This window comes from Sphaeramia orbicularis, chromosome 16, assembly GCF_902148855.1.
Source record: "Sphaeramia orbicularis chromosome 16, fSphaOr1.1, whole genome shotgun sequence".
In the NCBI taxonomy this organism is placed as follows: Eukaryota; Metazoa; Chordata; class Actinopteri; order Kurtiformes; family Apogonidae; genus Sphaeramia; species Sphaeramia orbicularis.
In genome coordinates, this window is record NC_043972.1 from 52,941,087 (window position 1) to 52,958,589 (window position 17,503).

Sequence of the window (17,503 nt, forward strand, 5' to 3'; positions counted from 1 at the left end):
TATTTTTTTGGTATCACCTCCACCAAGGTTCCAAGACTGGGGACCAGATATTAAAACGTGACGTTTGAACACTGCAGACCACTGATTGATCAGAGAGTTGTCTCTGTGACCTGCCGTTTTACAAAAAACAGATGCGGAAGTTTACAGTAAATGTAGCGGTAGGTTAATCCACATGATAACAGCCCACAAAACTACACCATTCAGTGAGGAGATTCAGTCTTTGGTGGCCGACGTAAAAATTCAGCATGGGTTTGACAAGACAACACGCAACGAGCGAGTTTATCAGTGACTCTGAGCAGACAATAGGGAAGTAACGCGCCACATCACTATGACGTTCAGGTACTGTAAAGTCGGTAGTATCCTGTAATGGAAACGGTCTCAGGAATAGTATCTGGAATCCGAGTCGAGTTGAGCCGGTTCCACATAGTGGAAACACGGCATAAATGTGGTTATACCATCAGGATTACAGATGTTATTTTTTATAAAGCTCAAGACAGGGTGACTACATGTATTTACACATTTGCCACCTCAATGATGCAGTCTATTTTAGTATGGAATCATGCCAATATTAAGTTAAACTGATACAATCTTATGTTGGTTTATTTCAGTTAATAATGGTGAATATCCCTTCCCTTTGTTCAGAGGAGTTCTCCCGTGTGCGTGAGGAGGTGCCAGCTGAGCTTGTGGAGGCACATGTAAAGAAAGTACAGGAGGCTGCCAGAAGCACCGGAAAAGTGGACCCAGCGTTTGGACTGGAGAGCAGCGGTATTGCTGGAACTGCCCCCGAGGAACCTGAAAAGACTGGTGAGGAATGTGTAGTTAAAGCTGCAAGTAGTGCTAGGCAGTATAACTGAAAACTGTATGACAGTAGTTGTTTTTTTCATTGTACTTTGTCCATTGGTCACAGATTTTCAGTTCACTAATTTGAAACTTTGAGTCGTTATATGTCTCAGTTTACATGCTATCATCTGACTGCTTAAAATTGACATTTTGAATTCCTGATCATGTAGCACCAAAGTCACAATATTGCGATAAGCAGCGTAACTGAATGAAACGGACTAAAGCTCTAGATACAGTGCCAAATCTTGTTACCACCTTCCACCAATAGACGGCACCACCACCATTTCAGAATATGTTTGATATTCAAAGTGAAGAAGAAAATCCAGTTTCAAAGACATGGTCCTGAGCTAATGAGGGAGCACACATAGTTAGTGGTACAGAGTGTCTTCTGAAGATGAGGATCAAATGTCTTGTGAGAGTGAAAGTAGAGGTGCCCCTGTTCACAATGACAGCGTACATGAAGCAGCACATGCGTCAGGATGGCAGTTATCATGGAACATCTGGGAGAGTTTGTGGACATGGTAGAGGCAGCAGGGGTCAGAATAGTGGTAATGATGGCTGGTTTCATTTGAGACATGAGGAAGGGAATGATGAGTGGATCAGACAGTTTGATGAGCCAGTTGGGTTTCATGGAGAGAAGGATTTGAAAAATGCCAAACCCACTGATTTTTTTTTTTTGTCTCTATTTCTGAATGATGATTTCTGGGATCCTATAACAAATGAGACTAATAGATATGCTCACCAAGTTTAGGTTTTAGGCAGTGAAACACTAAACCCAAAACCCAGATGACGTGAGTGGGATGATGTAACTGTCTTAGAGATACAGCTTTACATCACAATACGCAAATTAGATGAGTAAAACATTTAACTTTTTTAAATGTTTAAGCGCCAAAATTGCAGTATTGCGACAAGCAACATAACTGAATGAAACAGGCAGCCTTTTGAAATCTTTATCAAAATGTAATATTTTTGGGAGAAATAAAAATAACTCAGGCACTGAAAGGGTTAATGTAATGAAGGGTTTTATTAACACTTTCAGTGCCATGGGCCGATTAAATCGGCTTTACGAAAACAACCTGTAAAGTGCCACGGGCCGATCAGATCGGCTTTGGAGAACACGCCACATTTGTGTACAAACAAACCATCCACCCCCATTTCTTTCTCACATTTCGATGACGTTCTTTCTGTGTCCCCCTTTTGAGACCAAGCAGACGGGAATTTGAGGTCACGCGACCGAATAATATTTTTATATCTTTTTAATGTTTCTTATTCTCCGGTGTTTCATCAGAGGGAGCCCTCCATGCCGGGGGGCGGCTGTGGACTCCGGGGGCTGTGGCGCCTTCTCTCACTGGGGTCCGCTCCTTTCTGGTGGGTGGGGGTCCCAGTTGGCCCTCTCCCACTAGTTGGGATGCAGGGCTGTGTTGCTGGTGCCTGGTCACCGGGGTCGGCGGCTGCCTCCTGGTGCGGATGGCTCCCTGAGATAGCGCCTCCTAAATTGATCTTTTACTTTTACTTGTACATTTTTGTTCTGGTCTACCCGTGCTCAGTCAGTCTTCTTAAGTATGTGTGAGCTTGTGGGTTTGCATGTATATGTGTGTGTGTGTGTGTGTGTGTGTGTGTGTGTGTGTGTGTGTGTGTGTGTGCGGGTGAGTGGGTGGGTGTGGGTGGGGGGCAGTACTGATTTTTAAACTGATATGTAAAGCACTTTGTGCTACAGTTTTTAATGTATGAAAAGTGCTATATAAATAAAGATTATTATTATTATTATTATTATAAATTATGCAAATTACGATCAATAATGAATCGGCTGCGTCCGGTGCGTTTTGAATCTAATCAGCAATCGGTCGGATGTTACCGAGCGGTTTCCTGCAGGATTCTTCAAATATTATAAAAACGACGCGAAATACTGAAAAACCGCCAAATTCTGTGGCACTTTTAAGGCTTATTAGCCCCTTAACTGTCTGGCACTTAAAGAGTTAATGTAGGATTTGCTTGGTTCCACAAAAGACTACAGTACATAAAGGAAACTGTATGCAACAATTCTAATTGTGCTGCAGCATAATTAAAATCAAACGGGAAATAAGCAGGAATTTTCATAACCATGAATAAAAACCTTGCTGACAAAGGTGTTTTGAGCATGAGTTTGTGGATACACAGCTAATGCCCATTGGTCTCAGCTACAGGCACTAGATGGCAGCAGATACCAGAAGCATAACTAGTTATATGGTAGATACAATATGTTCATTATTCAGGATGCTGTGTATTTGTCTTTATGTGAGTTGTAAGGATAAAGGGGAAGATGGTACTGGTAATAATTTGTGTCCTCATTCTACCTTCCCTAATTACATAAAAATAGTGAATATTACCATCAGTCTGGTCAGACCATCAGTCTGTCTCGACATTTAATGGCTTACACCATGTCATTTTACCAACAGGGCTGAGAAATTTAGCTTCGAGTTTCCATGTATCTGCATGTGGAGCTGCGGTAACTAGTGGATTAAAACGACTGTGGCAGATGGGGCACGGGAGTGGGAGGAGGGGGAAACTGGGTCATCTCTATACCACGTGCACACTTCTGTCTTTCCCTCTCTATGATTTGCACAATGTTTCTTCAAAGTCTGACACACACCTGCATCCACAAACATGACATTCCAGTGTTACACTTGAATCAATGCCCTCTAGAACAGTCAGTCAGGGAGCTGTGATGTTTCCCTCATGGTCTGAAACACTGTACTGACATACATTACACAATCAATATTCAGTCTCTTGTGCCCACAACAATTGCATCCCCAACCTGCTTAAACACTCAGTGTGCTCATGCATTCCACCTGTCACGTGTGTTTGTGTGTCATTTGTGACATTTGCACACATTTCGTACTCATCCCTGTGTTCCTGTTCACTTAAATAATTTGAGTTTTTGTCCATTCAGGTATGGCTCATTCAAAAGCTGATGGCAGTCATCTTTGACCATCAATAGACACTGATTACGTCAAATAGTAGACCATTTTGCCATTATGTAATAGCAATATATCTTGAATTGAGTGGTTCTGATTGCCATTGTTACATTAGTCTGATTTTTATATTTATGAATGCAAAACTTTCCTTTATCTGTTTTGACAACACAATGTCATTTGACGTTTTAACAGTTTACTTAAAAGTTCAGAGTGTCTGTCACAGTGTATTGATAATAAATTTTGATCTGTGATGTCATACTAATCACATGACTGTCTTTTCCAGAATCCACAGAGGCAGAGAAGATGGACACAGACAGTGACTCCCAGCAGGGTGATAAGGTGAGACCACTTTAAAAACAGATGTTTGGAATACTTGATTCTGGATTCCTTAAACACTGCCATATACTTGTGGTGAAATGAGTTGAAGCGCTGAAATTATTTTAAGCATTTACCGGACACTTTCTCCAAATTGGACATTTGTCATTTGTTCAATTCAAATTTTTAAAGGCTAATAGGGAAAAGGCCGATCAATTCATCATCACTCTTAGAAATTTCCAGTCTTTGATTATGTCAGTAACTGGCACAGACTGGCACAAAGTGGTAAAAGCATTGCAGTTTTTATCCTCAGCCTTCACTGCAGGGTATTGTTATCAGGTTTGTTGTCTATCTGTGTGTTCGTCTGTATGTGCAAAAACTTTGCCATGCACCAGTAGTTCTCAACCGGGGGGGGCAGATAGTCAGAGATATGGAAACCTTGGTGTGGACTGAAGGCCAACAGTTTTCACGTGCGGGCACATTGTTTGCTCTTTAGAGCTATTTCTTTCCCCCAAAGTCACTGACTCAAGATCCTAAGCTCTAACCATAGCGTGCCAAAACAATTACTTAACTCTAGTGCTTTAAATGACCAAGTACTTCTGTAGAATAGACTAACTTGGTATTTTGTAGTGTTGTTAAAGGATTCTCCCTTCTCCTGATTGACCAAGGGTTTTTCTTCTTTTGTGTCTCTGTCTCTCAGGCTGAGCTGAAGGATGAGGCAGAGAAGCCCAGTGAGTCTGCAGAGAAGACTGAGAAAAAGGAGTCAGGTGAAAAGGTGAAGAAGGAGGGAGGAGAGTCAGCTGAGGCCTCAGAAAAAGAGGAGGGAGAGGCAGAGGGAGGAGATGCTAAGACATCTCCAGCAGGTAACACATGTCCAGGACAGAACCTTTCAATTCCTAAATGTCTTAATCCGACATCATATACATGTGTTTTCTCAGACCCCTTTTGTATACAAGAGATCATCAATGTTAAATGTCTGTCTTTTACTCTTGTAGACAAGGATAAAGATGAGGCTATGGAGAGCTCATCCTCAGAACAAGAGAAGGAGAAGGATGAGAAGGGAGCAACAGAGGGTGGAGATGATAAGAGGAAAAAGCTAGAACATGACATCGGTGAGGGAAACATCGCCACTGCAGCTGCTGCTGCCCTCGCATCTGCTGCCACCAAGGCCAAGGTGAGACCTCAGAATATGCAATAGGGATATGCTACATTTACTCTGTATTTATAAAACCACAATCATCTGTCTGTTGTTTTTTTCCTCAACATTCCAGCATTTAGCAGCAGTGGAGGAGAGAAAGATTAAATCTTTGGTCGCTCTGCTGGTGGAGACCCAGATGAAGAAGCTGGAGATCAAACTAAGGCATTTTGAGGAGCTAGAGACCATTATGGACCGAGAAAAAGAGGCAGTAAGTTAAAAAAAAACAACAAAAAAACAATGTAGGTATGTATTGTTTGAAATGGGAATCTTTCAGGTGGCCAACAGGATAAATGTTTAAACAACAAAATGGCTTCATGCTTTGGCAACCAGAAAATGAAAACCTCTTTCCAGAAACACCTTGCACTGCATAAAAAATGTATAGTGTAAAAATATTATGGATTTAGTATGACTTGTCTGCCACAGTCAAAGTGATTTGTGGAAACACTGCAGATGCATGTAGTCAAATGTGGACTAGTGTGTACTTAATCTAGATGTTGTCAATATTGCAAAAATATTGGCCCAAAGTTATGAAAAAATCCAGAGTTTGTACTGGGATGACAACAAAAACTATCACACACAGCAAGAGGAAAACTGGTAACGGTTTGGTTATAACTTGAATACAGGTTAGAGGTGGTGAGCAAGTTGTGACTTAGATTATGAATCTACTATAAAAGACTGTCACATGATCTTATGGATGGATTAAACCTAGAAACAACAAGTCACACAAATGGTCTTTCGGAAAACATGACAAATCATTTTCAAAAGAGTATAGGAGTAGAAATAGAATTTCTATTTAAAACTTTCAGTAATAACATCTTCATACACATCAGGGGTTATAGACTTTTTTTTTTTTCCTTTGGCTCTCAGTGAGTAAGTTTTCACCATCATGATGGCAGGGAAATAAATGAAAATAGATGAAGTAAATAAAACTGATAAAGTCCCTTGAATGAGAGATAGAACATTTTCAAGAACAAAAACCAGTTCAGTTGAACTTTGAATACAACTAAGGATGAATGATGACCTGGACAAATGAGAAATTATAGACATGTTACTCATGATTCTTACTTTGCTCTTGACTGAAGTTGTAAAAAAGCTAAAGCAAACTGTACATAGATAAGATGGCTGTTTTAAATCATGTTTAATCTTATTAAATCATTATCAATCAATATACAACATTATTGTTGTAATGTATGTTGAACATTTAATCTATGAAAGTCTAGTGACACAAAAAGCATAAAGTTTCATAATTAACTCAAAGTATTCTAAGCAATATCAGTGGCCAGTACATATTTTTAGTCCCATAACTTGTGTTGATGACTGAACAAGTTGACTTTCTACGTGGTCTAAGTGTTCACCAGTCACAGAATTAATGCTTTGTAAGAGGTCTGAATGGCAAATGAAACATTCTCCAATGATTTGCAAGGGGTTTATCTGCTTCCACATGGCAAATGAACAGCCTTCGTCTGTGTATGTGTGTTCTGCCCCTGGATGGTCCCTAGAGACAGCAGTAAGGGTGTAAAACTGTGTTTCACAGCACTGCCATCCGGACTGGAGCCCAGTTTCACAGCTGTAAATAGTGCATGAAAAGGACTTGGTTTTACATAAGCTCTCTGAAGACTGAAACCAAACCAACTCTGCTGCCATAGGCTGTAAAACACTGTGCTTCCAAAACAAAGCCACACAGTGTGGCAAGGAGACAACCATTTAATACTGTGACTGAACCTGCATGTGCTGCGCGCACACACACACACACACACACACACACACACACACCTAAAGCAGGCTATATTGTATCCAGCTTTGATACATTCACCACACTCCATGGATACATTTGACACAGAACTGTGTGCATTTCCACTTGGTCATACTTCAGTCGACCTGCACAGACACCACAATCAAACTAAATGGAATCTGTGTCTTCATGCTGTCCTAACATGTAGTCCCATTTTACTTGCTTGATAAACCATGTTAAATTTTATTTGCATAGAGGAGGGGTCTGCATTCCACAGCTGTGGCTCCATAGCCCCTGTCCAATGGCTCCCTGTGTCTTTGCTAAAAATGCCTGTGAAAAGAAGCATTTTATTAACCTTTAGCTATCATTCACAATTCATAAGAATAGTTTTTATAGTTAAAATTAATCCAGACTTTATTTTTGTGAAGCTGTCTTGACTTTCCAGAGACTAAGAGCTAAATTGCAGTATGTTTAGGGGCTTGGGGTTAAAGGTGCAGTATGTAGGAATTATGTTCTAAGTAATTGTAAAATGGCCTTGACTGTCACCAGACATTAAGGAATCATGTTCATTTCAGATACTGGTAGCACTGACAGTAGTAGTCCAGTCAGAATATTTGCATTTGAGAAGCTCAGTGTCAGCCCTTAAATGATGTTTATGTTGACATTGTGTGTTTTGGTCTGAGGCTCCACCCATCACCTGTCGTCCAATCACAGAGTCAGAAGCCCTTCAGCATCCAGGTTGCCAATTCCACTGAGCTGCAGCTGGAACATTTCTGATCATAAATGTCTGATGTTAATAAACCTATAAGGACTCTTATTATTCCCAAATACATCGTGACAAAGTGAGAAACAAAACAAGATGTATAGGAGATGACTTTGAAACATGGAGACGGATGAAAGCAGAGAAGGATTTAAAGACTGACGCCGGCTCTGCCTTAGTCTGACCACCGGTAAGAGCCACTGAGAGCCGGGGTCGTGACCTCTTCACCCGGTCCCTTCTCCCGGGGCCGGGCAGCACTCTCTTCTCCTGGCCCTGGTGAAGAGACTACTGGTCCGGGACTGGGGAACAGACAGTCTCTTACCATGGTAGCTTCTTGTAGTTCAGTGTTTTCTGTGGAAGTGACCTGTTCATTTAGTGGTGTGTAATCCAAAAAAAAAAAAAAAGGGGGGGGGGGGGGCGGTAATTTGACGTCCATGGTTTGGTCGAGGGGGGGGGGGGGGGGGGGGGTCAGTGGTTCGGCATCCGTGGTTCGGTCAGGGGCTCGTGGTCCGGGGGGGGGGGGGGGGGTGTAAGAGCGATCTTGCGGCTTGTAGTAAAAGTGAAACCTAATGCTCATTTCCCTTTTCCCTATCTCCTGAATCTTCGCAAACTTTCATTTGAGTGTGCAGGACGTTTGTCTTGGCTTATTATATATTATACTTATGTAGAATAAGTCTGGTAATGATTTTTTTGTATGAAATTTATGGTGTGGTGGCAAGGATAAGTGAAAACACTAGTAGTAGACGCTCATGCGGGATCTGGCAACCCCTAGCCTGGGGGGAGGAGGAGGGGATACCACGCTCTACAGTATTTTGAATGTGATTGCAGTACCAGTTTTGGCCACAATCCTACATGCGGCAGCTTTAACACTGGATTCGTATCTAGGCTGCTTGCCTTAGCTCTGTTTGGGTTAGGTGAGAGGTGATTAATGGGTTCCAGGTGTAATATTTTTTAGCAGTTTTAAACGCCTACATGAAACTGCCTGACGTTCAACAGCACCATGGCTTTATCAGGTACTGAGTGGTTTCACCTGGAGGTTGCAGTAATAAATGCTTTCATGTCATTGTCTTTCTCATTCTTTTTGTACAGTTGGAGCTGCAGAGACAGCAGTTGCTCACAGAGCGTCAGGCTTTCCACATGGAGCAGCTCAAGTATGCAGAGATGAAGGCTAGACAGCAGATGGAGCAGCAGGCAGCTGCTGCTGCTGCAGCGGCTGCCGCCGCCGCCCAGGGTCAAGGACCAGCACCAGGACCTGGACCACACCCTGGGCCCCCTCCACCTGGAATGCATCCAGGTGGACCTCCACCTCACCATGGAGGACCTCCACCACACCACGGAGCACCCCCACCTCATCATGGAGGACCCCCACCTGGTGCTGCCATGCATCCCGGATACCCACCAATGGGTCACCACCCAATGGCCCCACACCACCCAGGACAGACAGGTGAGAGAGAGAGACAGACACAGCAGTATGTAAGCTGATGAGCAGAGAAATGGACAAATGTTTTTACAATGAACAGGGGCTGAAACTGAAGCATCAAATTTTGGGTATAGGGATTAAATGCATAACTGGGATGGCTGTGTGTCTCAGCATTTAATACTGTTGCACAGATGTTCTGGCTTCAGATACAGAGAGCCTTACTGAATTGTATTCAAAGTTCTGCATTTGCCCAAAAGCAATTTAAAAAAAAGATTTGATTGTTCTTAAAGTGGGACATTGTTGACCAAAGAACACTATAGACAGTTCCTTAATTTATCGAACACAGGTCTTACTCTCTTCCCACAGACTGTATGGAATGCATTTTTCACTTTTTATCCTGTCTAAAGCATCACATATATGTCTTTATAATCTCCATCCTATAGGACCAATGGGACCTGGCCGGATGATGCCTGGCCCACCCACTGCTGGCCCCCCACCAGGCGGTATGCCTCCTATGATGCCCCCTCGCCACCCTGGAGCACCCAACGGCATGTGTGAGTACAAATCTCCTTCTGCCACATGTCGCATATTTGTGTCAAATAGAGTATTAAGTGAATAGTGTTTTTCAACCACATGGTACTGGCTTGTCTCAGCTTAACTCACTTTTAGTACTTGGTGCTTCATTCACTTTCCCCTACAGATGCAGTACTCTTCACCATCATTATAATATCTACACCTCCTTATTTGACCACAGTATGGTTTTCCCAGGTTGTCATAATGTGCATAAATAGTCGAATCAGGAGTCTGTTATCTTGACTGGCAGGTTTGTTCAGTCCTGTCACTCTTGATGATTTTCTCTGGCCAGTCAACAACAGTCTGCAGTTTTCAGCTCACCTTGATTAATTATACCCCTTCCCAGGTCTTGAAAGTCTTAAAGAGAATGGAATTTTGAAATGCTGTTTTCCAGACCTTGAAAAGTCTGGAATTTTGTGTGGAAGTCTTGGAAGTATGGAAAAAAGTTTCTCTCATAGTCGAATTTTAGAGTATGCTCACAGGCACATAATTGTAAAACAGGAAATGCATGAGGAAAACGTATAAAAAAAAAAAAAACTTGATAGGATTTTGCTAACCTGTCAATACTGGAATGATTCTAGTGAAACTTGTGTGATATCCATGCACTTTTGTGATTTTCGTATGTTTTGAAAATGTTTCTGTCAGTAAAACAATTTACTGCTAATTATGCATTCATTCATTCATACTTATATTAAAATGAACTTTTTTATTGCACACCACACGTACAATCTCAACCAAAAAAGTTGGCACACAAGTATAAAAGTCAAGGTCTTGGGGGGCAAAAATGGCAGTTTTAAAAAGCCTGAAATTTTTGTTTGGCTAAAGAGCAAACACCCTGCAGAGGGCTTCTGTCTTTCCTTCCATCCGTCCAAGATTTTTGTCCCAATTGATTTGTAGGACACTATTCACCTGATTCTTTTAAAATTTCACATTCACATGACTGAAAGTTAAGACTGTAAATTAATCCCTGGATAGGCAGCATATCAGTCAGCAGGAGGGGGAAAAATGTTGTACAACCAGGTGGGGGTAATGGTAAGCTTCGCTTACTTTTTCAGTGGTTCATCAAAAAAGTTACCACCTTAAATCCACAACTTTTGCAAAAAAAACAAGGCTAGTTGAGGGTGTAGAAGTGTTGCCACTTGTAGAAGTGGTGTCACATGGTAGAAAAGGGCCAACAGTCTGTCTGTATCGGTATACTAAGATAAACAGCAACCTTGGTTTGACTGATGAACAGTTTTACCACCAGTATTACAGTTGCTTTGAAAATCCTGCATTTAAAAATTATTTGATAGTAGCATAGATGTGTCCCAGGCTCTAAGTGTATTGTAATACAGTATGTATTGTAATCTGCTTGTAGTGAGTAGGCATTGTTCAGTGTAGTTTTTAAGTACTGAGGTAGTACTGACTAAATAGGATTTCTCACTGCCAAGAAGTAATACAACTTATGTCTGAGCTTGGCTTCCTCATCCTCTTTGCAGACCCTGGCCCTCCACCTGCACAGCCTGATGCCATGCCACCAGCTCCTGTGGGTCCTCCAGTGCCCCCAAGTGGAAGAGTTGCTGACAACTAAGATCCACACACAAATGCATACAAAAAAAGACGTGCCCCCCCCCCCCCCCCCCCCCCCCCCACACACCCCCCCCACACACACACATACACACTTACAAAAGACTAACTCTGTCTCTGAACCCTAGCCCCCTTTTTGATGCCCTTTGCTACTGGCTCAGTATTTTTCCCTCAGCACTCAAAGAAAATCCATAAACTTCATCACAGTACACACACAGACACACACTCAGGGTTCAATGGCAAGGGTGACCTGATTTAATACGTGTAACACACACACCCAGACTTGCTCTCAGGGCACAGCAGCAAAGGGTTGTTTAGTAATAACACTGTTTTTCTGCTCAGTTGAGCTAGTCATAGGCTGGAGAGAATAACTGTGTAAAACAACAAAAAAAAAAGGTGGAGCAGGTGTGTGTGTGTGGGGGGGGGGTTGTCACATCCCTCTTTCTGCTGCTGTTTCAGTTGACACTGTCGACTTCTCCCATCTTTCTTTCCCTCACATACACTGTCTTTTTGGGGAGCTAGTTGAGACCAGAGTTTCACTTAGACCTGCAGAGGGCTTGTGTGCACTGAGTTGTAATACAAACCTAACAACAAAAAAAAAAAAAAAAACCCAAGCAGACTTTTCAGACACGCTTTCACACATGCACAAAGAGGATCCAGCCTGCCCTTGCTCTTGTCTTGTTGAGTATCTACCTCTCGCTCCTCTTAAATAATACACTGTAGTTCTGTGTGTGTGTGTGTGTGTGTGTGTGTGTGTGTGTATGTGTTTGCAAAACAGTGGTGAAGCATTACCTTCCGTGAAACCACTAATTATTTTTTCCAGCTTTTGCATTAAAGGTACAAGGTGTAAGATATGTGAAGAAATGTACATGTGGTAATTGGTTTTATTTCCAATTTGTGTGCCAGATCATAATGTACCTTAAAATGTGACCTTTCTTCATTGTCGGGTCCTTACATCTATGAGAAGACTGATTTCTATGTAGAGGGCTTGGGTTGGAATCCAGAGGGGGTTCTTGTGCTTGCCCTGGAGTTCTTCAGTGGCTCTGCTCCTCTTCACCAGCTGCTGTTAGCTTAGAAATGGAATTGGCCAATGTTAAAAAATGATTCTCAACACATAAACACAGACTTGATGCAAGTACAGAGCAATCACACACTGAACCCTTAACAAACAAAAACTCTGCATTTTGGAAAATGTGGTCTTCATCAGATGCATGTTAAAATTCTGATTGGTCAAAATTATTCTTCAGTCTATTCTTTCTGTATAGCAGACTTGCTAAACTGTGTGGTTCCAATCACAGATTGTAAAACTATTTCATCAGACAGAAGCAATAGAATACTTTAGTGGCATGTTCATACCACCTTTTTGCCGGTACATCCGCTTTTCTGATGATGCATAGACTCAAGGTAAAATTATACATATGGAACTTTTTTCTGTCTCACCATTTCACACCCGAGTGGATTTCTCAAGTTTTAAGGTGGTACATTTGGTTCCATATTGGACAACACATTTTCATTCACACAATTAGAATGCACCCTGTTAAACAGTTAGTAGTCCTTGCATGGTGAATAAAAGGACTTTTTTCAACTGAATCTTTTCTAGAATGCATTGAAGCTGCGGGAGACTTTCATCACCAATTTTTCATCAAATCTGTAAAACCCCAGTCATAGCCTAAGTATCACGAATCCATAAGTCTTTCCGTGATTACTCACCTGAATCTCTTCCCTCACAGTGAACAATTTCAGAATGTCATCCACCATAAACAAACCATTTGTTTACAAACTGAGCCGGTAGGTAACTCGGGCTTCTTCAGAGTTTTGTCGTGACATGCATTGTGGGAATCGGAGGTTTGCGCAGCCACCTGGCAGCGGCAGCACAACCACATGATATTATATGGCTGCAACAAACATGACGCAGAGATGGCTGAAGGGAAGCAGAGCTCCAGCTGTTTCCGCGTCGTGTCTTGCAGCTGCCACTGCCAGGCGGAGCTCCATATGCTCCGCTTCCCTTCAGCCGTTTCCACATTTCAGCTGTTTCCGCGTCATGTTTGTTGCAGCCATATAATATCATATGGTTGCACTACTGCTGCCAGGCGGCTGCACGAATCTGTTTCCCCCAATGCACGTCGCAACAAAATTCTGAAGATGCCCAAGTTACCGAGTGGCTCTGTTTGTAAACAAATGGTTTGTTTATGGTGGATGACACCGAAATTGTTCACCGTGAGGGAAGAGATTCAGGTGAGTAATCACAGAAAGACTTATGGATTCATGGTACTTATGCTATGACTGGGGTTTAACAGATTTGATGAAAACTTGGTGACAAAATTCTCCCGCACCATAAGGATTCGTTTCAGTATGAAACATTTGCATACACTCGTGCTCATGAGAAGTTGGAGACTAGTGAGGGTTACATCCAAATTTTCCACGAGCTGGAAAAATATGGATTTGTAAAAGTTTGGAAAAGCTGGTTCATCATGGCCTGGAACTCTTCTCTTTAAATTTACTATATCATACAGTAATAATCTACTTGAGCTCTTGATAGAAGAGAGGGTTGCTCTCAAAACCTGAAGCTGACCTTAGCTTTTGGCCTCAGAACTTCACCTCTGATCGGGATCCTAAAATGTCTTCCACATTTGTTTGTGCAGCTCTTTACACATGCTAGTTATGTTGATATTGGCAAACTCCATTTTTTCCCACTACCAGTATCTATAGTTGTACACTGCTGTAGAGGAGCAGGATAGGACCTTGGAGCATTTGGCAGAAAACCCAAGAAATAATTTTTCAGAACCATGGATGTTGGCATCTGAAACAGTCTGCATGTTTGTTTTTTTTTTTTTTTTTTGTTTTTTTTGTTTTTTTAAGGAAATTAACCCTACACATAGATGTCTTTGCCTATGTTACATATTGGACTTTTAATTGCCTTGTTTTTCTCTGAACAAAAACTGTCGGATGAAAAAAGACCTCAGGCATCGTTACAGGCACTGACAGATGATCAGATGATAAAAAAAAAGTAGAGCTGGTGTATTTTTTCTTTCTTCTGACCCACCACACACACAGAGATGTAAGCTAAACTGAGGCTCACACTGGAGACACACTGACTAGACCAGACACCACAAAGCACTGGATGACCACACACAACACATACACACGGAGATATGATATGGCTTGACCAGAACACCTGGACATGAGACGCTCTTCTTCACTGCAGTGGGCTTTTCTAGCTGTTTTTTAGGTGCTGATACTGTAGCTATTAAACCCCGCCACCCTTTTTGCTCCCACACTCCAAATGCATAGCGCTGCCTACCTCGCTACCCCCCTGCCTCCTGATGCACCCCCCTCACTGACATTGCTTATTAGCCACAATTTTTGATCAAATGAATCCTAAAGCAATACCTTCATGTGGTCAGGAACATAGAAGTAACCTCATCCAGTCTGTAAATTAACAAAAATCTTTTCCATGTCTTTCTAAATCATTGTGTAACAACAGTTTGATTCACTGAAATAAATCTTAAAATTTGCATGCTCACTTGACATGGAGATAAACTTCTAAAAATAAAAGGTGGTGTTTTCCTGCTAATGCTACATTTATTTTCTCTGTACTCATTATGCTGGATCTGTTACTTATTAAACTCCAAATGTGGTTGTTCTAATGTTAAACCTGAACCTGGCACCTATCCCATCCTCCCCACCTCCCTCCTTTTTGCTAGCACTGTTAGAATCTCTTCTACCTCTTCCTCTTGCTCATCTGCTAGCTACCTCTTCTTAGAACTCTTCCTGCCGCTATATGCTACCTCTCTTTGCACCCCTTCACTACCTCTTGTTCCCATTCTTTCATGTTATTTCATTCTTATCTTCATTTTTCTCTGCCCACATTGACTGCTGCGTCACTGACTGCTTGGTTTCTCCCACACACAAACCTACAGTCATCCATCGAGCCCATCTTTCCCCAGTCCACATCTTCCCAAGGCTCATCATCATGTAAAGCCGCTTCAATCTGATGGGAATTCCCTTAACTTGTTATCTTTAATCGCTACTTTTTGTGTTGATGGTAATGTATTTTTAAGAAAACGTTTTGTGTAGATGGAAGTTCTCTGTTTAAAAGTTTGTAGATCCCCCCCCCCCCTTTTTTTATTTTGTATGGGGTCTGTTGGTACTTGGACCTGGACACTGTCAAATAAAATGTGTTTTGTACAAACAACTCATTGTTTTCCTCATTATTTTGCATTACTATGTGTTCCTCATATTGAAGTCTTGAAGTCAGAGTTCTTTGTTAATTGGATATCAACTATATCCATATATTTCTGTGTCTCAGTGCCAATTGACATTGGATTGAACTTGAAAAACATGATATGCAAAGACGGCAGCAGAGCAGTCAAATTTCAGAATAACCCATCTGCTGCCACTATGAGGATTTTGTACTGGCAAAACTGGGGAGAAGCTGAAGCTACACATCAATGACATATTCATGCATTTTCTGATGTTGATGTCATTACTGCTGTAACCAGTGCAGATGACTTTGGGCTGTCTGGACACCAATCTGATCTTAGAAATGATCGGATTTGAGACAAATCCATTTTCTATTTGTTTTTTGAAAGGTCCAGCAAAATAACTAAGAACATTTATATACATGTCCAGGCAGCTGATTGAATGGCTGTCGTTGCAGACGGAATAAAACAAACAATGAGAGAAACAGTAAAAACTACTTATCAAATACAAATAGTTGCTGTGTTTGGGTCAGCTGGGAATTGAGACAATTCTTACATTTAAAATATGTAAAGTTCATTCTTATTGTCCCTGTAGGAAATTCAATACGTTAATCTGTCCTATTACATTCACAAGGAGACTCCAGATCTATGCCAGTGCTTTGGTCAAGGGTCCTGGCAGGAAAATGAACTAGCATATGTTTTTGATTGCTTGGGAAAACAGAGGACTTGAGGGACACGTACACAGCATAGGGAGGAAATGCAAACTCACCACAGACAGATGAACCCTGGAAGTCAAACTCTGAACCCCCTTACTGTGACATGAGAGTGTTAACCACTGTGCAACCATGTTGCGCCATTGTTATGAGGGGAAAAAAGAATATTTTTTTTTGTAAGTGAAGGACTTAATGCAACTTTTTTGTGTCTATTTTACGCTTATTGTATTCCTAGTTGTAATTATATTTTGACTGTCTCAGTATGTAATGTCTTTCTTGTATTTTATATATATATATATATATATATATATATATATATATATATATATACATAGGGTGTCCAAAAAAAATTGACATCATTTGAGACGTCCATGTCAGAGTGACTACATGGTCAGGAGAAATGATACTTAATAAGATTTATTTTGGACATAAAATGTTTTATTCTACAAATTTCAAATAAAAATTCTGGGGGATGGTAATTTTTTAATGTTCCAAAGTTATTACAAATGTTCAATTTGTGTGCTGCTTGTGATGCAGCACACATCAAGTCAGTAGTGGAGTTCCTGCCACACTTGCTGCAGGGTTGGTGCAAGGTTTGAACCAATTCACTTTGCACATTCACATTTGACTCAGTTTGGGCGTACTTCAGTATACAGAATGCCTTTTCTTCTGCAGTAAATAGCATGTCTATTCCTGAAAGCAGAACAATGAAAATTATTACACTTTTTAGAACAAAAAGAGCAAACAAATTTTAAACAAATTATTAGGTGATGAAATGATGTCAAATCTGGAATATATATATATATATATATATATATATATGTACACAGACCTGATCAAAATCTTAAGACCAGTTGAAAAATAGCTAGAATTTACCTTTTGCACATTTGGATCTTAGTGAGGTTTTAAGTAGAGCTACAATATACAAAAGCAAGAAGGGGGAGTGACACAAAAAGCACTTTGAAAAAGTAATTTATTGAAAACAAGTAAACTGAAATAGGCTGTTTATCAGCTGATCAAAAGTTTAAGACTGCAGGCTATAAAAGCCAAAATCTGCTCAAAATTCTCATTTTCTGTCAGGCATTCACACGGTCATGCCCTCCTGATGGCTAAAGCTAAGAAGCTTTCTCTTCTTGAACGTGGTCGGATTGTCGAGCTGCATAAGCAAGGCCTCTCGCAGCGTGCCATTGCTGCTGAGGTTGGACGCAGTAAGACAGTCATTCTAAATTT

General features: G+C 41.2%; 1 protein-coding gene across 5 annotated transcripts in view; it reads left to right on the top strand.

Moving 5' to 3' along the window:
* The window catches only part of smarcc1a (SWI/SNF related BAF chromatin remodeling complex subunit C1a), a 52,695-nt gene extending 40,236 nt beyond the window's left edge, over positions 1-12,459 (top strand). For 2 of the 5 annotated variants that reach the window (XM_030157404.1, XM_030157408.1), the window contains exons 21-29: positions 643-804; positions 4,078-4,133; positions 4,810-4,972; positions 5,105-5,283; positions 5,381-5,515; positions 8,889-9,243; positions 9,663-9,773; positions 11,271-11,389; positions 11,421-12,459. In XM_030157404.1, the coding sequence (XP_030013264.1) occupies positions 643-804; positions 4,078-4,133; positions 4,810-4,972; positions 5,105-5,283; positions 5,381-5,515; positions 8,889-9,243; positions 9,663-9,773; positions 11,271-11,362 (1,253 nt within the window). In that variant the 3' untranslated portion in view covers positions 11,363-11,389; positions 11,421-12,459. Of the gene's footprint in view, positions 1-642; positions 805-4,077; positions 4,134-4,809; positions 4,973-5,104; positions 5,284-5,380; positions 5,516-8,888; positions 9,244-9,662; positions 9,774-11,270; positions 11,391-11,420 lie in introns of all 5 variants that reach the window. The other 3 variants (XM_030157406.1, XM_030157405.1, XM_030157407.1) reach the window with 3 other exon arrangements.
* Positions 12,460-17,503: the final 5,044 nt, after the last annotated feature.